The 27,418-nt window shown below is 46.2% G+C and overlaps 1 protein-coding gene across 2 annotated transcripts in view; it reads right to left on the minus strand.

Moving 5' to 3' along the window:
* The window catches only part of BACE2 (beta-secretase 2), a 65,562-nt gene extending 47,358 nt beyond the window's left edge, over positions 1–18,204 (minus strand). Inside the window, exon 1 of one of the 2 annotated variants that reach the window (XM_029578341.1) lies at positions 17,707–18,204. In XM_029578341.1, the coding sequence (XP_029434201.1) occupies positions 17,707–17,982 (276 nt within the window). In that variant the 5' untranslated portion in view covers positions 17,983–18,204. The remainder of the gene's footprint in view (positions 1–17,706) is intronic. The other variant, XM_029578340.1, reaches the window with a different exon arrangement.
* Between the last annotated feature and the right edge of the window lie 9,214 nt (positions 18,205–27,418).

Consider the following 27,418-nt stretch of genomic DNA (forward strand, 5'->3'; position numbering starts at 1 on the left):
GTTTCTGGCAGAACCACCCAAAGTGGCACTCTGCCGGCGTTTTTCCAGGCCCTAAGGAGGCAGAGCCGGCGGTGGAAAAATCAGTCCTGGCTTCCCCTGCAGACAAGAGCAGAGCTGGTGGTGGCTCTCCAGGCCCCCAGAGGGGGCAGCCACATGGCCTTGAGCTTTGTGTAATTTGCTGTCACAGTTGAGGGGGTCATGAAGAAGAATGGCCCAGGTCAAAGAGACAGGAAGCGAATACCTGTCAGCCCCAGCGCTTCCGCTGCTACTGGGTGTGTAAGTGAGAGAGGGGTAACACCTGGCCTTGGCCCCTCTTCCCTCAAACAGGTCACATCCAGTCCTAGCCTCCCTCCTCCACTCTACCTCCCCTCCCCCTCTATACCCTGCCCCATGGTTTCATTTTCTTTTTATCTACAAACGAAATCCTGCCTATTAACACCTCCTATTTTGTCCAGCAGGATACTTTTGGAGATTCAGTGGTGGGGATTCGGCCAAGCCCTCTTTTCTTGTCAACGTAGGGGGATGGGGGATCAGCACCTGCTAGTTTTGTTTTTTAAATATTCAGAAGCCTGCTGAGTGGACTCTTCAGCTGGGTAATTATAAACAGACTACATTCAGCGGAAGACTTAGCCGGTTAAATCCCACAGAATACGTTGACCAAAGTTAGCCGGTTAACTTCAGCTAACCTCCCACTTCCTGCACCTCAGAGATCAGATACTAGGAAGCAGAAGTCAGCCTGATGCCCCACTAGAAGTGCTGTCGTGCAGGACACGGTCGGGGTTCAGGAGGGACCCCAAGTGGCCAGATTCTGATTGTGCATTTGCAGGAGAAGGCTGCTCTCTGTAATGTTTGGCACCCCCACTACCAGCCCGCCTCAAGATGCTGATCCTTTGCCAGGCCTCTTCGCGGCAGACGTGCCACTGGTCCGTCACGGGGCGCCTCTCCTTAGGCCCATGCACTTGTGGCACTTTTCAAGGCCCTGCAGCAGGAAACATCATAGCACCAAGTATTTAAGCTCGAGTCCTCTTCTCACTCTGTTATCAGCAACAGGTCCTCTTGCATTGCATGTTGCTGTGATTCCTTTCCAGCTGTGTTCCTGTGACTTGCCTTGGCCAGCCTTGTCCTGCCTCTTCAAGTCTGCCTTGCCTCATGTCCAGCTTGCCCTGTCCACCCCACCTTGCCTCAGCCTGACTACTCAGATTTGACCCTTGCTTCACACCAGGACTTCCACTGACCTTTGCTGACCTGGACTACCACTAACCTTTGCTGACCTTCGCTATAGACCTGGACTACGCTTTGCCCACTGCCTGCCCATACCCAGTGATTGCCTGACTGCTGTTTGTCCTGACCTCAGCTTGGCCTTAGACTCTCTCATCTTCATTGCCTTGTAAGACTATCACCTAAGTCCTGCAGGCCAAAGGAACCCAATAGCTAAACCTACAGGGAAAAGGGTTGGTATAAGTGAAGTTCCAGCTCCATCCCAGCCCTGAGCACGTTTGCCAGCTGTTGGTGTGAGCCTAGTGGATCCCCCTACTAGGCTGCGCCAACCACACCACAGCACAAGGGTCCACTCCCCTTACACTGTCAAGGCCGGGCTCTGCACTAGCTGGGCAGGGGAATGTAATAACAGGAAACCCCCAAGCAGGCCTTGAATAAAGTCTCATGGCACCATAGCATCTTGCAGGGGTTGGTTCACATTGATTTAGAACCCCAAACGAACAGGAGGAAATACAAAAAGGAGTACGACTTTGTACAGTGCTTTGATGAATGCTGCCCAGTAAGCACAAAGAAGCAGAGCTCAAAAAAGGACTGGGACCACATTAACACCGAACTGACCCCCAAACTAATCAGCATCAGGTACATTCATCAAGGAGGATATGAAACCTTGACGGTCACTTCTCCAGAAGTAGTGCCAGGGCGTTATCGCAACTCCGTGACATCTGCGCCTAGTAGTGATGAAGATGCTTCAATCGGTCGTGGTTATCGGCTCCCTGTGGATGTGTCAGTGGGGACACAGTGACGTGCCGTGTTGTCTCTTCCCCCTCTCCTCAGTCTTGCCCAGACAAGTACAGTATTTAAAAAAAACTTTCTTTCTAGGGAGTCTCTGAGCGCTCGGCAACCATCCCCTCCACCCCAGGAATGTGCGGCAGAGGCATTAACGGGAAGAACCAGACACTCATTCACACATGCGATGTTAGATCTTGTGCAAATCATTTATCCCAGTTCCTGCTTTTAAAGTCAATTTACATAACGAATGATTTTTCTTGGCTATTATTACCCCTTTGTTTCCATCAGATCATCAGTGAGACAAGTGTACAGGGCAGCTCACTGCTGTCTGTCTTTCTTGGGATTGACTCTCCCCATGGCTCCCTCCCAATAAGTCTAGTCTTACTATCCACATCTGCGGCATGCAGTCCAACGGCGAGCACATGGGCCGATCAGGTTTAGCGTGGCTGGCTGAGAAACTGCCACGTTCCCCAGATGGACGCACTGCCCACTCTCAACCAGACCACCAATGGGACCATTCAGTGGCCAGACGACTATATTCCATCTCTTTGCTTAACCAGACTCAGCCCCTGCAGGCAGACACTGGCTCATTGTCCCATTTCACAATAACACTTGTGACTAGGGTAATTATTTAGGTATTTTGATCCTTGTAAACGAGTCAGTCCCACATCTGCCTCTTGGTTTCTTTAAGTCCTGGCCAGCGTGAGAGAACAAAAGAATATTTCATCGTTTCTGGCAGTACCCTGACACCTACTATATAGCATTATACAAAACAAAAGGGAACTTCTTAAACAATTTTTTTTTTTTTAGGTATGCAGGGAAAATCCTGACTAGCATCAGCTACCCTTAGAGGGAAACTCATTCCTTCTACAACATAATGGAGAACTCATGATACAGGAACACTCTATCCTACAAAGTCACTGAATTCAGACCAATATTCAACACTTCTACAGAGCCCAGAAAATGTCCTAATGTAGCAAGCTATTATAAACCAGATTCCTGCCCCATGAGCTTATCACGTGCTGGAGCCTTACAACGTGGAAAGAGATGCGTCTGAATCTGAGTAATGTGTTCTGGACCTGCCAAAAAGGAGTTTTCAACCCTGTAGGAGACTACAAACTGCCGCAGCCAAGGTAAAGGAACATAAAAATACATCAAAAACCTGTGTGCTCTCCCGTGAATGACAAATGTTCTGCAAGAATCAGCTTTCAGCACTCACAGGGTTAACAAGTTGGGAAAAGGGCTGTTTAGCCTGCCCGGAGAACAGCACTACATCCCTAGCAGAGGAGCAAGCCAAAGGCATGCTGGGAGACCATTTAAGGGAGAAAAGGCACAATTTGGCTGGCTCTGTCTGTGTGGATGAGGCAGGGCTGCCAGGAGCTGGAGCCCTGGCAGCCCTGCAATCAGGTCTTCTCTTGAAGAGCTAATTATCAAGAGGAAGAGACAAAAGTCTGCGACTGAGGAATTAGCTATAAAGCAAGAACAGCTGTCTGTCTCTCTGAGTTACATATAAAATCCCAACAAAGGACAGCGGAGCCAATAGAGGGACAGACTTCCTTTCCAGAGATATCCAGGCCCAGGAGCACATGGCTGGACCACCCCCCTAAGAGACAGAGTTAAATAATCTAAACTTTCTGCAGAGAGATTATTAGCCGAGGAGGGAGGTTTATTTCCTTGCCTTTTGTTCCCTAATTCAGTATCTCATCTTAATTGCTTCAGCTTTTCAGTCAACGTCAAGCATAAACCCTTGCTGGCACGTACTGGGAAAGAAAAACAGGAGGACTGTGGTCTTTCTGCAGGAGACTGAAACCAGGCCCGTTTTCTGTTTAGTACCAAGTAAACCATTTGGAGAAGCTCCCCAGGAGAGAGACAGACCTTTTTGCACACCGCAGTGCTCATCTATTTGGTTTGTCATCTAGCCAGCTCCACCATCTTCATTTTCTTGATTATTTCCACACAATTTTGGAGTCTGAGACAGGGTGCACCCTTTACAAACTGGTGACGTTGGGGTGGATCTGTTTCCCATCCCCTTTTTTTTTTTTTTTTTTTTGAAGTACTCAGGGGTGAAGACCGTTTTTGAAAGCTGTGTACTTCACTGCTTCCCCCCACAATCTCTCTCTATTAGCGTTCCTTATTTTTTTCTGTCCATGTTGGCTGCCCTGGCTAACAGGCCATACCATGTGTTATTTTTATATTAAGCAATGCAAGCTTGCAGCTTTCTTATTTTCTTCACTCCTGTCCTTGTCTCATTTAATATTCTGGTTGGATGTGTCTCCTTACATAATAAAAGGGTTAATTACTGTTCTATTCTGGTGTGATGATTTTATCTGATCTTTGGTGCCACAACTGAGAGGTTGTGTGGGAAGGGCACAGAATTGTGGTATCGGGGTGACCGGGACCCTGTCTCATCCCCTACTCAGGACACAAACCCAAAGATAAATCATATTAGTAAATGTGTCTCACGTGGTACTTCCCACCCCAAACATGGGGGTAATTGATACTTCAGACTGGGGGGGGGGCACTAATGCATAATCCATGTGGGGCTCTTCTGATTTGTGCCCACAAGAAGCCTGCAGCTTCATGACCAACACTGGAAGGGGGGAGAATCTCTGGCTTGTGGCACAGCGCAGCTAATCCCGGAATCGTTTTCCACACCAGGAACATCAGGACAGGGCAGATCCCATGGACCCTGCCAGGTTTAATTCCCAGCTGGGGATTGCCGCAGAGGCCATCCAAGGGGAGGGAGTCCCTGCTTTAACTGCATCGCCAAACAGCCAGGCTCGGGGTGCACGGTACGGAGCTCCCGAGGGCGGGCCAAGGTCCGCGGCCTTTGCTCAAGGCAGGAGAGGCGAGGGGGGTGTGGGGGAAATCCTTAGGGAGCTCCCAGCATTGCACCCTCAGGAGAGACTGGTTCCGATTGCGCTGGAAGAGAAAACTGCAGAGCAAAACAATAAAAAAATAAAAATAATAATTGCATTCCATGAGTACAACGTGATGCCACACTCTGCAGATTTGCACAACGGGGCCTCACATTCTGGGACGCTTGTGTCTGGTTTTTTTTTTGCTTGTGCTGCATTTGCAATTAAAAGCCAAACAGTCACCGGGCAAGACAGAGGGTCACATAAGCAGGAGAGAAGCAATAAAACAGAAAAGAAAAAAGTTCAATCTGAACCATGCTGGTGGGTCCTAACCCAAAACAGAACAAGGAGGCATCACTTGGGGGAAAAAAAAAAGTTTGGATTATTACTGAGAGCCAGGGATCATTTACAAGCAAGAAAATAATTGCAGAGGAATTCCTAAGGGATGCTTTTTTTTTTTTCTAAAAAATTATTTTGCACAAGATTCATAAGGTTAATGGAAAAAATGTCAATTTTTTTCTATTTTGGGCTGGCTCCATAAATATTCTGGGAAAATGTTGTTACAGTTTTTAGCTATTCTATAGATACGTTTTAAGGTGCGTATGGGGGTCAAACTTTTAAATGAAGGTGTTTGGATGACTTGTGTTTATTGATCCTTTTGTGAAATGTGCTGTGTTTTGATCTGTATGTTTTATATTGATTATGATTTTTTTTTTTTTACCTCGGAGAAATGGTCAATAACACATTTTAAATAAATAACAATCAATCCTGAACATTTGGTTGCTGTAGATTGAATGGTTCTGGAGATAAAGGGCCGGATTTTAAAAAGATTAAACATGTAACCGGTCCTACGCGCGCCAGGCCTATTTTAAAAAGGCCCGGTGATGTGCGTAAAGCCCCGGGGACGCGTGTAAGTCCCGGAGCTTTACTCTGGCCCCACCCACGCCCGGTCCGGGTGCGGGGCATGGGCGGGGCCAGAGGCCTGCAACACAGCAGCCATTGCCGCTATGTCGAAGGATCGCGTGCCAGCGTGCGCGCAGCTTGCACCTGCCCAGAGGCAGGCGCAAAAGGTAAAATAAAAATGTTGGGGGTGGGGTGGGGGTGGGTAGGAAGGTCAGGTTAGGGGGGAGGGAATGGGGGAAGGCAGCGTGGCTCGGCGCGCGCAAGTTATAAAATCGGGTGTACGTGTGTACGCCGGGTAGCGCGTGCACACGTACACCCACATGCACCTTTTTTAAAATCTACCCCAAAATGTCTCCACATTCATACAGCCGAAGTGACATGCGCAATTTTTTAAATCTTTATTCTTAATTTATTTTAATAGAAAAAAAAGCTTTTGCTCAGCTCGGATACTGCTGGTTGTGAAAATGTAATCCGGGGCCAGAGACCGCACGCTCCTGAGCTGCCAAAAAGGGCGCCACTTGCCCTTCGAAGGTTTAAAGAAGGCCCGTTCCCGCGGCAGCGTTTGGAGCTGGCACCCACCTGCCAGCAGCAAGAAGACTTTCCCAACAGCAATTTGCTAAAATGTTTACATCCAAGGAGATAAAATGCAAACAGCTTCTCTCTCTCCTAGTTAGTGATTAACAGCCAGAAATCACTTGGCCGAGCCTGGCTTTTTATTTAGCAGGTTAATAGATGGGAAAATTAGCAGCCGATTTGAATAATGCCTCATTTAGCTCAAAGGCTCCTAATTACATTAGCAGCCCATCTGCTGAGCAGGGCTGGCAGCCAGAGAGGAGGTTTCCCGGGCTGCGCCAGCGCACTGTTTTCATACAGTTATTGCATGTTATTACTGGCACCTTGTGGCGGTATGGGGGGGGGGGGGGGGGGATTCTCCCTTCCCGGGCGCACGGCTGTCAAGGAGACAAGGTTGGGAAGGTCCATTCTGGTAGCTCTGCCGCTTCCTTTTCTTGGCGGATTTCCCCTGTGATCGTGGAAACCATTGGACGGCTCCTGGGCGGCCCTGATGCAATAAGGTGCCTGCGGTGGAATGGGCACACAGCTTTACTCCTGCCTTGAGAAGGGAGTTCAGTGCACAGGACACGGGTGGGTACAAATGTGAGGAAGACGTGTGCTCAGGTTAGCGCGCCTCCGTGCAAATCCCGTGTTACTCGAGGCAGGAGCTGTTACGCCCCGCTGCAGAAAGGTGCGGATAGACCTGAACTTGCATTTTCTTACCACTGGAAATGTAACTCCTGGTCAGAGCTGTAGCACTGGGGCTAACGTCAGCCCGTGGGCTGATCCTGACGTTTGTGGTGCGTGGGCCCTGTCTTGGGCGTTTAGGCACATAAGTCAGGTTCTGTGTCTACATCAGTGGGCATAAACCATCTTTTGCGTGCACTAAGAATATTCTTTTGCAAAGATTTTTGGTTTAGTATGCTTGCTCTCATCTCCTACTGCACAGGGACTTATTGCACAAGTCAAAAAAATATTTATATTTATATATATCTGAGTTTCCAACAAGGCCTGTGTTGGAAGCTCAGATAGCAATGGGGATCCAAACCTGACCTTCCCCATTCCCAGCACCACCAAGAGAGTCTAGTTTTCATGATATCTTTAACAAATATGCATGATATTTGCATACAATGAAAACTACATGTAAATATCTGATATGCATATTCATTATGGATATCCTGAAAATCAGATAAAGTGAAATGGGAGTCCAAGGACAGGTTTGGGAGCCACTGGACTAGATGAATACACCCCTGCGTTGAAAACAATGGAGATGTCAGAAAAATGCAAAACATGGGAGCTGAAAGTATCAGAAAATAAGATCTTGTTGTTGCAGGCATTAGGATAGTTATTAAAAAAAAAAAAGATGTTAGTTAAAAGGACAGAGGGGAACTGACCACCCATACTAGAAAAGATACTTTCATGTCTATAGCACTGACACAGGAGTGGAGCTCATGGTCCTCGCCGGCCCTGTGTTCCTATACCAGAGCTTGTGTCACACTAACACGTGTGTGTGTATAGGACTAGTCTGTGTCACGCTTTCTTCATGTGAAAGAACCATGAAGCTTCCAGACAACAGAACACTAGGGAAGACAGCAACTAGAGATCCGTCCCCCCCACATGGGGGATGAGTTGCCCCTGCATGGCAGAGGGCTTCCAGTGAGCCTCAGGGCTGCAGGTTAGCAGCTGAGTTTTGAACCAGTTGAATGGAATTACTGGCAGAGCCGGGAAGGTTGATATGAGATAAGAGGTATTTGACCTTTTATCCTCCTGCTCATTAATCCCCGTGTACCGTACAGTACACCTCGTATTTTATATATCATCCCTTGTTATCCTGTACATCTTATCTCGTGTACATTTACTCACCTGTACTCCATATATTATCCCCCATCACCCTGTATAATGTACGCCTCGTGTTTTACATTTTATCTGTTATCCTGTACTTTTTTTTCGTGTATATTAGTTACTCTCCTAAATACTTTAATTTACCTCTTGTTACCTTATATAAGGTTCCCTTGTACATTTTCCCCCTTTTAATTTTGTTCTTCCCGTTTCTCCCTCCCTGTTCCATGTATCTCATTAAGTTCTTTGTAAACTGATATGAAGTACCCACGAATACCGGTACAGAAAAGCTTCTAAATAAATAAATGCATACATCAGGCAGACTGAGCTCCTTTCATCAATACTTCCAAAACACACTCTGGTGACTCTTCATGGCAGCATCTGCATAGGCCTGGTCTAGAAGCCAGGCTAATTTGCATACTTATGTTAGCCTGAAAAGCAAACCTGGCTGAAGGCCTCGATCAGAGGTGCAGCCAATTTTTAGAAACCCAGACAACGGTCATAACATAATTCAAAGCTGGCAGGGTCACCAACCCTCCAGTCACACAAGTTTCTGATATTGTCTCACCTCTCCCTCCCTCATCACAGAGGAACGCAGCCTGAACTTCGCAGACTGCTCTCTCTCTGCAGCGATCAAGTGTGTACACCAAGGAGGGATGCGGCCGCTGAAGAGGGGGGAAGATCTGAGCCAGAAGGAAGATCCTGAAGTGCCCCTCCCCCCCCCCATCTCAGCAAAGCTTTTAAACTGGAATGTGCGGGATACAATGTTCCCTCCGAGATGCACGGGAGACCGCTCCAGGTGTTCTACGCAGGACCCCATGAAGATCAGACCGCAGAACATGCAGCACCCCTGGCGGGGAGAGGGTCAGAGGTCCCCTGCACGCCATAGAGGAAACATTGCAAAAAAAAAAAAAAAAAAAAAGACATCCTTGAGATCCATGGCCTCTGGGCTTAAATGTACTGTACACCCTAGGGAAGTCGTACACTGCTGAAATCCAGGTAGCACAGAGCTTAGAAGAACCCACTGCTCTCCCACACCATCATGGCTGGGTCGGACTGGCAGGCTGCAGGCTCGGTAATTAACCAGGACCTGGCGGAAATGAGGAGCTCACGTGGCTGGGTCTGTCTAGCGGGTTACACAGAAGACCTAAGGGGTTGGATGTTTGGGCAACGGCCACCCCAGCACTGCTGGTTATTTAGATTATTGCAAAGCTTTGCAGGTAGGTGGGGGATCTTCTATGCTGTGCTACCCCAGATGATGACCAGAAAGTCGGACTGTCCTGGATAAGGGGAAATCCAGCCACTGGGTCACACCCTGTGGCTGGAAGCCAGGATGTAGCTTAGCGGTGTACACAGAGAAAAGGCAGCCTGGATGTGCCGGACGGTCTGCTTCTGCCGTCATTTCATTCCTTCACGGTGGCTCCCAGAACTCCGCAGTCTCTCTTTTTCATCAGCCACACATCACTGGGTCCTGCTGGGAGGGATGGAGAGGAAGGCCGTGCGCCTGACAGCGCTTCCAGAGACTCAAGGCTGCCTTCTGTATTAAGCCCCATCAGCTGACACCTTCTCTCCCTCCTGGGAGAAGTCCGGCGGTTTATCACGCGGTGCCCTGTGACACACACGAGGGGCCTTCAGAGAAGAATCGGTGCAAAGGGTTTTCCTCTTTCACAGACCTTCACTTGTCTAAAGTTACATTTGCATCATCTGCTCCCCCTCTCTCCAGGAAGTTACGTTACAGCAGCAGCAGCACTGAGCCTGTTTCTTGGCTCTGTTGCAGTCTCACTAGGTTTTGCTTCAAGGTCTTCTTCTTTTTCCTTCTTGCATGTTTACGCTGACAATTAAAAGGCTAGTGCTTTATATTCTACAACAGCCACACCCTTTGTTTAAAAATCTGCTTCTCCGAATCTGCTCTTAAGCTGTCCGTGCTGCGCTGTGCTTGGCCAATGGCTCTAATAAGCATCAGCACAGCAGAGCCCCTGGTTTCTATTTTGTTTCATAATGGTGGAAGCTGCTATGTAGGACAAGCCCACAAATCCTTTAAACAAATGCCTCCCTGAAGACGCAGGGCTGGGGCCAGCCCGATGGTGCAGTTGGTAAATGCTACACACTGCCATTCCCCAGTTTGATCACTGGGTTGGGTCTTCTCGGGTTGGCTAGGGCAATGTTCACCTCCCTGGGTGGGAGAAGGGAGTCCTAGCCATTGCGCAAGGGCAACCCCCAGTGGCCAAATTCAGGCTCCATCCTTGCCGAGTTCCGCAAGGAGCCCTGGTGCATGAGCTGGAGGTATCGAGCAGCAGGGGGAAACTGCCAGATCAAAAAAGCAAGCCATGGTGAGGCGGGGGAATCTTAATGACCGCGTTCACTGGCACTGAAGGAACCATCGGCTGTCACTCAACAGTAACACCTAGTGGCCAGACTTAGGGCCCACATCAGCTGCTTCTGGAACATAAAAACAGGGTAAACCCAGGATACCCTTAGTCTGCTCTTTGTTGATGGCAGCCGTCCTCTCACACTGTCATGCACTGTTCCATAAACAGAACTTGACAGGTTTTTGCATTAAATCTATGTATTTATCAAAACAAAAACATTTCACAAAAAAATACAAAGATGCAAAGAAGTTAAAAATAGTGACACACAGCAAAGTAAATGGAAAATAATACAAAAGTTTCGTACAATATAATATGGCAAAGGATATTGCTAAAAACGCTATAGAAATACTGTAGGGATTATCAGTGAAAACAAAGCATATTATAAAGAATACTATTGCAAATGAACCACAAAAAGTCCGAAAACTAAAAATAATAGCAAAGATTACCAAGACGGAGCATCCCTGAGCCTTCCTGCCACTGTCAAAAACTGCGGGAACCAAAAGAGAAGCTGGATCGCGCAGAGAGTAAAGGACCTTTAAATACAAAGCTTGTCGGGTCCCGCTTCCTACATGATCACTACCAGGATAAGTTCAGATAAAATTAGCATGATAAAAAAAAAAAAGGGAGTTTAACTGATAGTAACAGGAGGAATAAAAACCAAAAAACAGAGATTATAAAAAGGGACTTCCATTGTATCGCAGTGCTCAGGCCGTGAGCTGTCAAAGTGTTCCGCTCATAAATAAACCTTTGTTCCTGGCATCTCAAAGAGAGGGAAAAAGTGATCTCCTCGTCCACGATGTAAACTCTGTAGCACAAAAACCTCCAAGTCTTCCAGAGAACGGTCAAATTCCAGCCAATGCTGCACAACAGGTGCATCGGTTTCCTTAGCTCTGATACAGCGTTTGGGCTGCATTATGCGTGTCCTAACAAAGTTTAGTATGGCCAATATAGGGACGTATAACAGCATATGTAACCTGTGCAGCTGTACAGTCATCAGGGCCCTGAGAGCGGACATCAAACTTCAGCTGAGGATGCGGACATGTTTGAATACAGAGGACATTATAGTGCACACAACACAACCCTGACATGGGAACTGACCAACTGCACCTGTGGCTGAGGGGATAGGGGGCCTCGCACATTGGATTCATCTGAGGAAGAGATGTCCAACAATAGAAAGATATCTGGTCACAGGTCGGTGTTACCTTCTGGCTCTTCGCAACCCTTGCTCCTACAGGGGACGTTTCACCCGGAGCCACACCTTTGGATCCAGCATGACACCGGGTGTTTCCTCCAGTTCACGAAAAACGCATGACCCGGTCTCAGTGATTACATACATTAGATGATTCTATTTGTCTGACCGTACACTTTCCCACGATGACATTTCCCTGCTGTCCAAAAGGTCTCTCTTTTGTTCCCACTGTTCGATATGATCCGTTTACTATCGGGGTGCAATTGTTTGAATTCACCTGCCAATTGCAGATCAAACAATTTTTTGCATCTCACTCCATTAACCCTTGCTGGGCGAAATATAGGGTCCAGGTTTCTAACTTCAGGGCTTTAACATTCTATGAGTGTCTTCAGCTTCTATCAACATTTGAGTTTTTTTGTGGTTATAAACGAGTCTGTTGGATTATAAAGGACATTTCTACAGTATTTCTATAGCGTTTTTAGAAATATCCATTGCCATATTATATTGTATGATACTTCTGTATGGAAAATACAAAAGTATCATAGAATATAATATGGCAAAGGAAACAAAATAGTGTTTCAAAAAGGGTATATAAAAATATATATATATTTATTTATTTATTTAACGCTTTTCTATACAGACCTTCATGGCTGGAAGACCATATCAGATCGGTTTACATCGAACAGGGTAATAGTAACAAAAAACAGTAAAAATAGTAAAAAATAGTAAAAACCGGAAGAATAAAGATACATTTAACAAGGTTGGTAAACCTGGAGCTGTGATAATACTTATTGAAAGAAGCTTTATTTATATTAAAAACAAAGTTTATTTATTTAAAATCTTTTCTATACCGTCGTTAAGATAGATACAGTCACAACGGTTTACTGTAAGGCACAAAATGTTGCTAAATGTCTTAAATTAATTCAATTAAACAGGTGCCATAATGGTTCAGTAACAGTTTTATAAGAAATATTTGGTAAATGTGATAAATCATGTCCAATTCTATCTGTATCAGTTTTGAATACAAGAATAGCTTTATAACTGAAACTTATACACATATTGACCTCGGTGATGTGTGTGGATGTTCTACTGTCCGCACCTTACACTTCCCTGTGTTCTGTTCTCCATTCTCTTTGTGATAAGCTTGTTTAAAAAGCCATGTTTTTAAACTTCTTCTAAAGGTTTTGATGTCTCTTTGTAATCTGATCTCTACAGGCATGGTGTTCCATAGTATAGGTCCTGCTAAGGATAGTGCCCTCTCTATTACTTGGGTTAGACTTGCTGTTTTGACTGAAGGAATAGTTAGGAGTGCTTTGTTGGCTGATCTCAGGTTTCTGTGAGGGACGTGTACATGAAGGGCTGTGTTCAACATAAACCTTAAATATTTCACAAAAAAAAAATATTTTTTTTTTTACACGATGTTAGGTTCCATATTAGGAGCTACAACCCATGAAAAAGATCTAGGCATCATAGTGGATAATACTTTAAAATCGTCAGCTCAGTGTGCTGCAGCAGTCAAAAAAGCAAACAGAATGTTGGGAATTATTAGGAAGGAAATGGTTAATAAAATGGAAAATGTCATAATGCCTCTGTATCGCTCCATGGTGAGACCGCACCTTGAATACTGTATACAATTCTGGTCGCCGCATCTCAAAAAAGATATAATTGCGATAGAGAAGGTACAGAGAAGGGCTACCAAAATGATAAGGGGAATGGAACAGCTCCCCTATGAGGAAAGGCTGAAGAGATTAGGGCTGTTCAGCTTGGAGAAGAGATGGCTGAGGGGGGATATGATAGAGGTCTTTAAGATCATGAGAGGTCTTGAACGAGTAGATGTGAATTGGTTATTTACACTTTCGAATAATAGAAGGACTAGGGGGCATTCCATGAAGTTAGCAAGTAGAACATTTAAAACTAATCGGAGAAAATTCTTTCACTCAATGCACAATAAAGCTCTGGAATTTGTTGCCAGAGGATGTGGTTAGTGCAGTTAGTGTAGCTGGGTTCAAAAAAGGTTTGGATAGGTTCTTGGAGGAGAAGTCCATTAATGGCTATTAATCAAGTTTACTTAGGGAATAACCACTGCTATTGCTTATGCCTATGTGCTGATCCGAGGTGAATAGAAAAATGCTGGTCACCTGTAACCAATTCAGCAGCAAGGAAACCTATCCATTCCAGATAGGGCCAGCTTTTGGGGTGTGCAACCTGGGTGGCTGCACAGGGGGCCATGCTCAAGGGGAGCAGCACTGCCCCCTTCCCTCCCGTGCCCTTCCATATGATGTCTGCAAGCATGGGACTCGGGCATGCTGGGCCGGAGGAAAGATCAGCCGGCAGGGAGGAGGAGGTGGATGCTGCTGCTGGGCAGGAAAGTGGAGAGAGAGAAGAAGATGGCTAGGGGACATACTGGTGCTAGGCAGAGGATAAGGGAAGGGGAAAGATGGGGACAGTGGGCTGGAGTCACTGCGGAAGGAGGGAGTGCTGTGCCAGAGCTGCCTAGTTCAGTTTCCCCCACAGGGTGCCAGTTAACCTAAAGCTGCTCATGCCTCCATACTCCAGATACGCCACGTTAAGGTCATAGGTAAGGACTTTTCCCTGCAGTCTCTCATCACTGTCACTCCTCAAACATACCAAGTGACCGAGATTTAGACAAGTCCGGGCTCTAACCTTACATCTTGTGCATGGGGGTATTTATAGCCCCTGCTTCTTGCATGTAAATCAGCACCGCGGGTACCAGAATGCAACTGAGAGCGAGGGGGACAGGGGTGTCAATAACAGGACGGGTCTAGTGTCTCCCTCTGGAAAAACGGAGGCACTTCTGGCATTCACTAATCTCTTCTCCCTCCTAGACATCAGAGGGCAGAAAGAATAGAGAGACAAGCACGGGCCAGGCTGGAAAAATGTCTGCTCAGGCAGCAAAAGGCAAAACGAAAAAAAGAGAGAGTGACCACCGGCACCAGTCTCCCACTGGCTGACCACGACGCCAGGTTTCTCTTCCTGTCTCTCGTTTTCAAACGGGCCGATTCAGTAAAGTCCGCGGGTGAGCGGGCGAACGTCCGCTCTCCCGGCATGCGCACAGGCCACTCTTCTGTGCACGTGATTCTGTATTTAAATGAGGCCCGGCGTTAAAACAGGCAAAAGGAAGCACTAGAGACACTAGCGCGTCCCTAGTGCCTCCTTTTGGACCGGAGCGGCAGCTGTCAGCGGGTTTGACAGCCGACGCTCAATTTTGCTGGTGTCTGTTCTCGAGCCCGCTGACAGCCACGGGCTCGGAAACCGGACGCCGGCAAAATTGAGCGTCCGGTTTTCGACCTGACAGCCGCGGGCCGACTTCAAAATTTTTTTTTCTTTTTACTTTTGGAAAGTTTCGGGACTTCCGACTTAATATCGCCATGATATTAAGTCGGAGGGTGCACTTTCCTGGTGCCGGCAGAAACTAGCGCCTACCTTTGGGTAGGCGCTAATTTCTGAAAGTAAAATGTGTGGCTTGGCTGCACATTTTGCTTTCTGAATCGTGTGGGAATACCTAATAGAGCCATCAACATGCATTTGCATGTTGCGGGCGCTATTAGGTTTTGCGGATTGGACGCATGTTAATAATGCGCTCCCGTTGGAGCACACTGTACTGTATGGGTCTGAAAGTGATAAACTCTCAAAAAAGTTTTCAAAACAGGCAACTCCTGTAACTAATACTATAAACAAACAATCTTGCTGCTAAATTATCTTCCTGATTTAAAGACACTTGTGATCCTCTGTTGTTACATAGAACTCAGTCAGTACTGAAGCTTTCCACTGCCAAGTGAATTACTATTTTTGCTGCTAATTTTAAAATTTACACCTTCTATTGTGAAGCTAAAGAGGATCTCACTCCTGCACAGCCATTCCAGCGCACTGTAAACAACTGAGTACGGTTTGCATTAAAACAAGCAGATAATAAAGCCAAATACAATAAAACTGGTTTGTTGACCTCCCTCGCTTCCTTTCCAGGTGGACCAGCATGGCAACCCCACACGTTTAAAAAAGAAGCACCCGGCCTAGCTGGATTGTTCCTTAGGATACAGGCTCAAGTAGGACATTGAGAAACCCTCTAAATGTTCTTATTCACTCTCCTCCCGCCCTGAACACAAGTCATATTTCTATTGCTGAATCCTATGGCAAACCCTCAACATACAAGGACTTAACTTCTTTTTATGACAACGTAGGACTGAGAGAGAGTTGTACTGTTTACTTATGTGGTACGCACATAATGTGCTCCTGGACAGCTGTGTACACACATACACGTCATCAGCCACTCCCAAACCACGCGCACCCCGTGAGCAGCCTGGCGTGGGTTTTTGTACATTACTGGGAAGCTGGGGCTACAGGTTACCACTGCATGTGCAGGGCCTAGAGGGCAGGACCGGTGTGAAAGTATTTGGTGCCCTAGAGCAAATCTTCAGTTATCCCACACCCCCCAAACTTACCTCCAACAGAGCACTCCTTCCAGGCAGCGGCCCCGGCACAGGGCTCCCTCCCTTCTTTGCTGGTATTGGCTCTGGCACCGCGCTTGCCTGGGCCTCATGCGGATGGGATTTTCTTGCCCCCCTAAAGTCTGGTGCTCTAGGCGAACGTCTAGTTTGCCTAATGGAAGCCCCGGCCCCGTCTTCAACTCAACTCCTATCCCCAAGGACCTGAAAAAGAGATCAACTTCTACTAAAAGGGGAGGTGAGGAGAAAGCTTCCTCTCTCCCTAAGTAGCCTGGGTGTAGCCTGTCTTGTAGCTGCCAGGAGTCTGAAAACGCTGCAGGAGGGAAGTGGGAGAGATGAGGGAGACATCTTAGTCCCTCAGGAACCAGTGGCATACTGACTGGAAAAATGGGGGGAATCATCAGTTTCTTGGCCAAGAAGGGAGCCATTTGCATCTTAAATACAGAACAGGAAGAAAGACCGGCAGAAAAGGATCAGTCCATCCAGACTGCCCGGCATTAGCAAGCTTATGGTAGAAACTACTGCACCATACAAGGCACCTTTATAATTATCAGTTTTCCAGACCTTCAAAGTCAGGGCTCTTGTTGGTTGCTGTCTGAGATCAATTCCCCATTACCTCTTGCCGTTGAAGCAGAGAGCAAGGATGGAGTTGCATCAACAGCATAAAGGCTTATTGGTTAAGGGTAGTAACTGCCACACCAACAAGTTACCCCCTATACACTTTTTTTTTCTTCATTTTCATCCTCTAGCCTTAAGGGATCCACAGTGTTTATCCCATGCCCCTTTGAAATCTCACCATTTTTGTCTTCACCACCTCCTCCGGAAAGGCATCCACCACCCTCTCTGTGAAGAAATATTTCCTGAGTCGTCCTCCCTGGAATTTCATTTTGTGACCCCTAGTTCTACCGATTTCTCTCCATTACATTGTGATGCTAACAAGCATTGTTTGCATAGGATTCATATGGCACATGCAGGGTGTCCTGCTGCCGGGGGGGGGGGGGAATGAACAAATTGCAGGCCGGATCTGAACCCAGAGACCACGCACACCACAGTCTGCCATGTCCCTGCCTGGGTCACCCACACCTCCTCTGAGGCTTTCCCTGGCAGTGCACAGTTTACCAGGCATGTGAAAAATAATAATAATAAAAAGTTCTGGGGAGGAAGAGCAGCAAAATATTCCTAAATTATTACATTACACAGTGACCTTCAGGTCAGAAGAAAGCTCTTGAATTCTCTTTAGCTACTCATTTTAAAGATTCCCCCCCCCCCAAAAAAAAAAAACCAAACACAAAACTTTTGGCATCTTTACCAAGAACAAAACCACGGTCCCAACCCCTCCTTTAAAGGAAGCCACCCCACCTGTGCTAAAGCAAGCCAAGAGGAAATGGGCGAGATCCAAAGTCCTGCACGAGAGATCGCCAAAAAGTATTTTAAAAGGAGACTGACGCCTAATTTGCTTTCATTAAAACGAGGGCCCCCGACTCTCCTTTATCATGAGGCAGGGTGCCCCCCTCTCCCTGACCTACCTTCTGGGGTGGCGTTCCTATCAGCATCTCCAGGTAATACCCTCGCCCCGAGTCGCCCTGCAGATTGTCCACCATGGCCAGAAAGTTGATTTTGGCCGCCGGCTGCAGGGCCAGGGCCAAGCCCCCGACCTCGGGCTGCTGGGAGGCGCTCACGGGCACCAGCCTCCAGGGCTCCTTCGCCCTCGCCGGGGCCTTCTTCAAGGGGAAGACGAGGCGGGCGCCGGAGCCCACCCGCAGGCAGCCCAGCAAGAAGCCCAGGGTCCAGGGAAGCTTCATACTGGCGGCAAACTCCCCCGCTCAAAAGGCACCCGAAGCACGGGGGCGATGCATTGCAAGGGAGGAAAGTCAGCGGCGCCGAGCTCGGACATCCGCCGCCTCCGGCGAAGCAAGAAATAATAATAATAATAAAAAAAAAAAGCAAGCGCAAAGTTTCCGAGCCGGGCAGAAGCAGATGCAGCTGTTCCGCGCGCGCGAGGCAACAGCTGGGCGGCGAAAGAGCCAACCTGCCCTTCCTGCTCCCGGCCGCCAGGGGGAGGTCCCGGCGAAGGCTTCGGAGCCATCTTAAAGGGGCAAGCGCCCAACTTTCAAAGCGTCGCCACGGGGCTCGCAGACAACAGGAAAAAGGAAGTCCCCCCCCCTCCGTTCATAGAAAGAAAAGTTTTGTTTCATGGAGGGCAAGAGAAAGCAAAGCTCCAACAAGGTCAACCCGGCCTTTCCAGCTGCCTGGGTCACAGGCGGGGCACCAAGATGCGGACAAATCGTGAGATTTCGGTTTTCAGACGGTTATTATAATACCTGCCTAAAGAAAAGCTGATTTGGAAATTCTGTTTCCTTTTTTTTTTCTTCTTTAAACATCGTGCCCATACGATTGATCGAGACTTTTGAAAAACACAAGAATTATTGCGTGGGAGAATTTTTTTTTTTATTTTTACTTGCAAAATCTTAAGTGCGACAGAGTCTTTTCGGGGGATGCAGATCCTGGAGGGACACTCTAGGGCCCTTCTGATCCGCGGCCCGGTTCTCAGGCCGTTCTGGGATGGCTGATCCCGTCACTTCAGTTTCGAAAGTGGCAGGCCTTGGCTCCGAGCAAGATCTGCTCCTCAGCTGTCCCTGCTGTATTCATGCTCTTTACAAACAGCAACGAGGATCAGCAGTGCCCAGATTATTTGGCTTCATAATGATGGAAAAGGGTTAAACAGGAGCAGCGTTCAAACCCTCCAAGAAGGAACAAAAACCCCTAATGGAAGATGTGGTTTGTTTGGCTTTAACTGCCAATTGAATAATTTAAAAGGATTTACTAGTTCTGCCTCTTCGGTTTCATTAAGCGCGCCAGTAAGGAGTTGTATGAGGATAACACTTCTGCGGTAAACACATTAATAATGCTGGGCTCGTAATATAAAGGGAAAGCCCACTGGTGAGGCTGCACCCTGACCTCTTGTGGTGAACCAGTGGAAATGCATCCAGACGCCAGACCTTGTTTCTGCACAGAGTAGCGTGCACATGGAATCCGGCAAAATGCAACAGGTATATGGAGAACGGCCCACTAACCCAAGGCTATTACCGGGCACAGCTGAGCCACTCGAGGTTTATAAACTCCCATCGCACAGCATTAATAAGTCTTGTATTCCTACGCATGCAATGCAATGGAAAAGCCAGGCAGAAATGAGGCAAACTCACTTCAAATTTTGCTTCTACTCCTGCAGGGGGGTGACAATGCAGTGCTGCTGTCCACATATGGACAGCAGCTCCATTCCGCCTTCTATACGCATTTGCTGCTGGGTGAGGCAGGTCTAATTTGTGTATCATTACTTGTTTGTACTATGTTTAGACAATGTTTATACACTGTAAGAGCTGACACTGTTCATGGTATTACCCCAATGGTATAACCCCAATATTTAAAAAAGGCTCCAGGGGTGATCCGGGTAACTATAGACCAGTGAGCCTAACTTCAGTGCCGGGAAAAATAGTGGAAACTATCCTCAAGATCAAAATTGTAGAGCATATAGAAAGACATGATTTAATGGGACACAGTCAACATGGATTTACCCAAGGGAAGTCTTGCCTAACAAACCTGCTTCATTTTTTTGAAGGGGTTAATAAACATGTGGATAAAGGTGAACCGGTAGATGTAGTGTATTTGGATTTTCAGAAGGCGTTTGACAAAGTCCCTCATGAGAGGCTTCTACGAAAACTAAAAAGTCATGGGATAGGAGGTGATGTCCTTTCATGGATTACAAGCTGGTTAAGAGAGAGGAAACAGAGAGTAGGATTAAATGGTCAATTTTCTGAATGGAAAAGGGTAAACAGTGGAGTGCCTCAGGGATATGTACTTGGACCGGTGCTTTTCAATATATATATCAATGATCTGGAAAGGAATACGATGAGTGACGTTATCAAATTTGCAGATGATACAAAATTATTCAGAGTAGTTAAATCACAAGCAGACTGTGATACATTACAGGAGGACCTTGCAAGACTGGAAGATTGGGCATCCAAATGGCAGATGAAATTTAATGTGGACAAGTGCAAGGTGTTGCATATAGGGAAAAATAACCCTAGCTGTAGTTACACGATGTTAGGTTCCATATTAGGAGCTACCACCCAAGAAAGAGATCTAGGCGTCATAGTAGATAATACATTGAAATCGTCAGCTCAGTGTGCTGCAGCAGTCAAAAAAGCAAATAAAATGTTAGGAATTATTAGGAAGGGAATGGTTAATAAAACGGAAAATGTCATAATGCCTCTATATCGCTCCATGGTGAGACCACACCTTGAATACTGTGTACAATTCTGGTCGCCGTATCTCAAAAAAGATATAGTTGCAATGGAGAAGGTACAGAGAAGGGCAACCAAAATGATAAAGGGGATGGAACAGCTCCCCTATGAGGAAAGGCTGAAGAGGTTAGGGCTGTTCAGCTTGGAGAAGAGACGGCTGAGGGGGGATATCATAGAGGTCTTTAAGATTTATTTATTTATTTATTTATTTTAAGTTTTTCTATACCGGCATTCGCGATAAATATCGCATCATGTCGGTTCACAATTAACAAGTGGATAGGAACAAAATCAAAAAATAACATTTAGTAATAAATAATAATAATAATAATGGTAGTAAAAAACATAGATCAAGAGAAGGCTAAGGAATGCAGTTACAATAAAACAAGGGAATAAAATAACTTGGATCTGAGAAAAGAATGCAGGGGTTTAAATTAAAAGAATATATATGCCAGTCAATGTGCTTATAGCATTGATGAATTGCCCTTATGAGGTAGGGATGTTAATTACCATGATTAAGGCAAAGTCTGGGCGACTGGTTGATAATGTAATAAGTTCAGTTTAGTTCAGGAAAAGCTTTCATGAATAGCCACGTTTTAAGTCTTTTCCTAAAAGTAGGAAGGCATGGTTCCTGTCGCAAATCTGGTGGGATAGAGTTCCACAGAGTTGGTCCTGCAGTGGAGAATGCCCTGTCTCTGGCGGTTATGTGCTTCATGGTTTTGGAGTGTGGTATTTGTAGGGTTTCTCTATAGGACTCTCTGATTGGTCTTTTGGACGTGAATTTTTTGAGAGGAATTTGAAGGTTGAGCTGAGATTGTTGATGTATAGCTTTGAAAATAGTGGTTATGGACTTATATATGATTCTGTAGTGAATTGGCAGCCAGTGCAGGTCTTTGAGGATTGGTGATATGTGGTCTCTTCTCCGTGTGTTTGTTAATATTCTCGCAGCCGTGTTTTGGACCATCTGAAGGGGTTTAGTGTGAGATGCTGGAAGACCTAAAAGCAAAGAATTGCAGTAATCTAGTTTAGAAAATATTATAGATTGTAGAATAGTTCTGTAGTCATGAAAATGGAAGAGTGGTCTTATTCTTTTTAGGACTTGGAGTTTATAGAAACAGTCCTTAGTAGTTTGATTTATGAATGCTTTTAGGTTTAACCTGTTATCCACGATGGCTCCTAAGTTTCTTACTTGTGGCGTTTGTAAATTGGGTGGAGGATTTGTGTCAAAGTTACTGTTTTCAGAAGAGATTAGGAGGAGTTCACTTTTTGAAGAGTTTAGTATTAGATTGAGGTTTGAGAGGAGACCATCAATTTTTTGAAGACAAGTTTCCCAGAATTCTAGAGTTTTGGTGTAGGATTCTTTAACGGGTATGACTATCTGGACGTCGTCTGCATACACAAAGTGTTTAAGGTTTAAGTTAGTTAGCAGTTGGCAAAGAGGGAGCAGGTATACATTAAATAGCGTTGGTGAAAGGGAGGAGCCCTGTGGAACTCCCGTGGATGAAGAGTAGTGTTGGGATTCTTTGTTGTGGATTTTGACTTTGTATTTTCTGTTCCCTAAGAACGATTTGAACCATGATAGTGCTGTTCCGGTTATTCCGATGTTTGCTAATTGAATTAGTAGGGTGGAGTGGTTAACCGTATCAAAGGCAGCTGATAGGTCCAGTAGGATCAGTAAATAAGTGTGACCTTTATCCAGGCCCATGATGAGGTAGTCGGTCAAGGAAATTAGCAGTGATTCAGTACTTAGAGCTTTTCTGAAGCCATATTGAGATGGGAACAGAATGTTGTGTTCTTCGAGGTAGTCTGAGAGTCTGGAGTTAACTAATTTTTCCATTACCTTAGCTATGAAAGGGAGATTGGATATAGGACGGAAATTGTTAGGATCATTAGGATTTAAGTTGGGTTTTTTTAGGAGCGGTTTGATGGATGCAATTTTCAGGTCGTCCGGGTAGATTCCTTGTGCTAGGGAACAGTTAATAATGACTGTCAGAGCATTGGAGATTGTTTCTGGTATTAGCAGGAGAAGTTTGGATGGGATGTGGTCTAAAGGGTGAGATGAAGGTTTCATTTTCTTCAATAAAGAGAGAATCTCAGAAGTAGTGATGGGTTCAAATGATTGTAGAGAAATGTCTTCGTTGTAGTGGAGGTATGTGTTGGATGGCGTTGAAGTGTTGGTTCTCAGCTGAGTTATTAGGTTGGAGATTTTGTTGCTAAAGAAGAGGGCCAACTCCTCTGCTTTTTCTTGAGCTAGGTTGGCAGGGATGTCAGGAGTCATAGTTTGGGTTAAATTAGATACATAGGCAAAGAGGGCTTTGGAGTCAAAGATAATATGGTGGATCTTCTTTGCAAAGAAGTCCCTTTTTGTTTTTAATGTAGCGCTTTTGTATTGGTGGAGTGCGAGTTTGTAAGCAGAGAGGGATGTCTGTGTTGGTGTTTTCCGCCATTTGCTTTCCTTCTGTCGGAGGGAGTGTTTCAGTTTTTGAAGTTCTTCTTTAAACCAAGGTTGTCTTTTGGAGGAGTTGTGTTCAAGTTTTTTTGTTGATAGAGGACAGAGATTGTTGGCTGCTGTTTCTGTTATCATAGACCAAGATTGGAGGGCTGAATTGGGTGAAGAGATGTCTATGAGTGTGAGTTCTGGGCCAAGATGATTGTGTAATTCCTCGGATGTGCAAGATTTCCTGTATATGAATTCAGGTTGTGGGACAGGTTTTTTGCTTATTTGTTCCAGCAAAAAGGCGGAAGATATTAAAGTATGGTCAGACCAGGGAACGGGTTGGCATTTGGGTGGAGTTGGGTGAGAGATGCTAGAGTTTACAAATATTAGGTCCAGGGTGTGACCTGCTCTGTGGGTAGGTTTGTTTATAATCTGCTTGAACCCTATGGCCGACATGGCAGTTAAGAAGGATTCACAATTGGTTGAGAGAATGGGGTCGTCGACATGTAAGTTAAAATCTCCCAATATTATAGCGGGGTGTTCCAGATTTAAGTATGTTGTTGTTAATTCTAGAATGGGTGATGCATCGGATTCCAGAAGGCCTGGAGGAGCGTAGATTAGAAGGATTTGCAGACTGTCAGATTTGAATAGGCCTGATTCTATTTTTGACGGGGAGTTAATTGTGAATTGAGTGATTTTTAGCTCTTTTTTGGCTGCTAGAAGGATACCTCCACCCCTTTTCTTCTTTCTAGGGATAGAGAAGATATCGTAGCTTTGAGTTGGAAGTTGGTTAAGTAGTGCGGTGTCCGTGTGTTTAAGCCACGTTTCAGTTATGGCGCAGAAGTCAGGATTTTGTCCAAGAGAATGTCATTGAGAATTAGGGTTTTCTTGGAGAGAGATTGTGCATTGAATAGTATCAAAGAAAAAAGAGCTAGGCCTAAAGTTTGGGTAAACGGTGAAATCATGATGGGGATAAGAGATTTGTAGGTGGGTGGGCGTGAAATCAAGGAGTGTTTTGCTGTGAGAAAGGTTCTGTGTTGGAGGATTGGAATTGGGAGGCCCGTGTGCATTTTGGTCTGTTTGATGAAGAATGGAAGAGTGGCTGCTGGATGACGATTGGATGAGAGGTTGCTGGATGACGATTGGATGAGAGGTTGCTGGATGACGATTGGATGAGAGGTTGCTGGATGACGATTGGATGAGAGGTTGCTGGATGACGATTGGATGAGAGGTTGCTGGATGACGATTGGATGGGAGGTTGCTGGATGACGATTGGATGGGAGGTTGCTGGATGACGATAGGATCAGAGGCTGATGGGCGGGGATAGGATGAATGGATTGCTGGGTGACGGTAGGAGAGTGTCTGCTGGAAGGCGAATTAGAAGCGTGCTGGAGATTGCAGTGAAGAGTGCGAAATTAGGGTAAAGGTGATTGCTTGGGCTTTGTAAAAGATGTACTTAGCATTCTAATGACAAGACTGTGGGGAGTCCGATTGTATCTGGGGGCGGCGTCCTGACCTAGAAGGATTTTGACAGAGCTCTGGAAGGTACTGGTGTGAATTTTCTTGTGGCCCAATGATGTAATCAAAGAAATGGTTCCTGCTCCTTTAGCTGATCTGCTCCTCTTACAGCACAGCCGTGCTGGAGGCAAAGTGAAAGTAAAAGCAAAACTGTTGTAGCACAGCCGTGCTGAGGTCAGCCTGTTGCTCTCGCTTCCAGGCTGCAAATCATGAGAGATCATGAGAGGTCTTGAACGAGTAGATGTGACTCGGTTATTTACACTTTCGAATAATAGAAGGACTAGGGGGCATTCCATGAAGTTAGCAAGTAGCACATTTAAGACTAATCGGAGAAAATTCTTTTTCACTCAACGCACAATAAATCTCTGGAATTTGTTGCCAGAGGATGTGGTTAGTGCAGTTAGTGTAGCTGGGTTCAAAAAAGGTTTGGATAAGTTCTTGGAAGAGAAGTCCATTAACTGCTATTAATCAAGTTTACTTAGGGAATAGTCACTGCTATTAATTGCATCAGTAGCATGGGATCTTCTAGGTGTTTGGGTAATTGCCAGGTTCTTGTGGCCTGGTTTGGCCTCTGTTGGAAACAGGATGCTGGGCTTGATGGACCCTTGGTCTGACCCAGCATGGCAATTTCTTATGTTCTTATGTTCTTACCTGTCCGTACGCCATTTGTACACTGTAATACCTTTTCTATTCGCCTGTATATTGAATGGTTTAATGCATTCAGTTAATAAGATTCTCTGTTATATTGTTCATTATCTGTAACAAGTTGTTAAACTGTAAACCGGAGTGAAGGCAGCTCGCTATACCTCGGTATATTAAAAAAAAAAAAATTCCAAGTAAATTATTCAGGGAGGTGAAAATAGGCTCAGCACTGTAGTGACTGCTCCTCTGGCTTCTCCTCCTGCTGCTGGGGTGGGGCAGCTCCTCGGTACTGCTAGGGCACAATGGCTGCATTCCCAGTCATCAAACTGGGGCCACAGCTGTTGCTTAATACGAGAACTGAGCTGCCACATTCCTTAGGTCCCAGCCTCAGGTGCAACGAGTGTGCAAGGCAATGAGCTCCCTCATCGTGAACTGCCTTTTTCATGTTGGCAGAACTGGCTGTACAAAAAATAAAGATACACCAGTCCATCCTGCCTGACAGATACCAACCCTTCATCTTGCTCCTGATTGCAGCTAAAAGATAGACCAAGGTTTGGCTCTCGTCCCTCCGTCACCTTTGCTGGAGCTGCTGCTTGCCCCATCGCATCAGTGTAGTGTGAGGAAGAGTAAGGCGTGCGGAGTATTTGGGCTGGACCAGCAGTCACTGGTGAAATGGCTGCTAGTCCTCTCCAGCTGGGGCTGCCCTGCCTCAGAGTGTGGCACCCACTGTGCAGAGTGGATAGAATCTGCCTACTGAATATGGTTCTGGAGTGCCCTTTGTAATTGGGGGATAAAAGGTGCAGCAACCACTTCAAATTCCTCATCATCCAGGCAAGTAGGTGCTGTCTCCCTCGCAGAAGCTGGTGATAGAGAAAAACAAGCTCCCTTTGGAGGGGTTTGGCGCTGCGTTGAGCTCCCTCTGGCAGACAGTGTAAACTGGTGCTGCAGGTTAAGAGGAAGACGATCGGATCAGATTCCCAGTCTAGGGTAGGCTGAGTGTTGGGGAAACTCGTGACAGTGTTCTTCCTTTTGGGACCAGTTCTCCTTTCCCCCAGGACCTGAGTTGGGTCACACCAGTGACTTTGTTCCCTTGGGGAGTCCGATTGGATATGGAACCCGTTGTTTATGGGTTTGCTGCTTCCCCTAGGGCCATAAAAGTACGGTATTTTTTTTAACCAGGGCTACCTCCTCCATCCTATCCCTCTGTCTGCAGATGCCAGGAGGCGAGTTCATGCGGTGGGGGGAAAGGAAATCCTTCTTGGCCTGGGTGGTGGTGTTTATCTCACTGGAATTGTACTTGCCTGAGGCACAGGCAGGCTGGACACAAACTGGGTGTTCAAATAAAATGTACTGATTAATTCCAAAACATCAATCCTAGTTCAATATCCTTTCCACCTCTGGAGCTGTGCAGTGGGATTAGTTACAGTCTCCTTGCTGCTGGATTCATCTCCTTCTCTCTAATTCCTGGGGGGGGGGGGGCTTGGCACTTCTTTCCCTTTCATGCCCAAACAGCCCTGGGTGTTGGGGAACCCCAAAAGCTAAACAAAAAAACCTCCCTGAGTCCACTACGCTTGTCTTTTGCTCACAGACTGCATGTCCTGGTTCCTTTGGGTAGAGATCCAGTTGGGAGGCTCCAGATCTTGCAGTTTTGTCCCTTTCACATCTGTGTGACTTCGCTGAAGGGAAAAGTCTGATGCTTCCAGTCTTCACCCAAATTCTCAATCTTCTGCCTCCAATTGGTGGGGAGGGGTGGGAAAAACTTCTCCACTAACAAAAAGGGGAAAAAACCCCCAAGTACCTCCAACGCCCAAGCTTTGGTAATGCGGTCGCTGGTCTTGTTTCCTGCTCTCTGGATGGGGCTTGTCCCCTCTCCAAAGAGGTACAGGGTTTTCCCCAGAAAACTAATTAAAAAAAAAAAAACCCCCGCTCAAAATTCCCCAAAATCTCCTGCACTTTTCCACAAATAAAGCAGACCCTCTCAGAAAGGGATTGTACTGAAAAGGGATCTCCTTGAATGCCCAAAATAACCTACCAGGTTGGTTGAGTGGGCCCAACAGACCAGGGGAAAAGGCAAAACAGCTCTTGCTTCTAGAAGTGCGAACTCAAAACGAGCACACGCTCTATGCCACTGCTCCCTGCCCTGCCCTAGGGATAGAGGCAATCACAGTCCACCGTATGGGAGAGACTTTATTTATCCCATGTCTGTTTATTGTAATCCGTAGTGGAGTTTACGGATTGCGGACTATAAATTGTGGTAATGAATAAATAAATAAAAATGGAAAAGCCCAGAGCTATAGCCAGGCAACCTAAGGCCATGTGAGAAAGGGCACCTTCACCCCCATG

The sequence above is a fragment of the Rhinatrema bivittatum genome, chromosome 15 (genome assembly GCF_901001135.1).
Source record: "Rhinatrema bivittatum chromosome 15, aRhiBiv1.1, whole genome shotgun sequence".
Classification (NCBI taxonomy): domain Eukaryota; kingdom Metazoa; phylum Chordata; class Amphibia; order Gymnophiona; family Rhinatrematidae; genus Rhinatrema; species Rhinatrema bivittatum.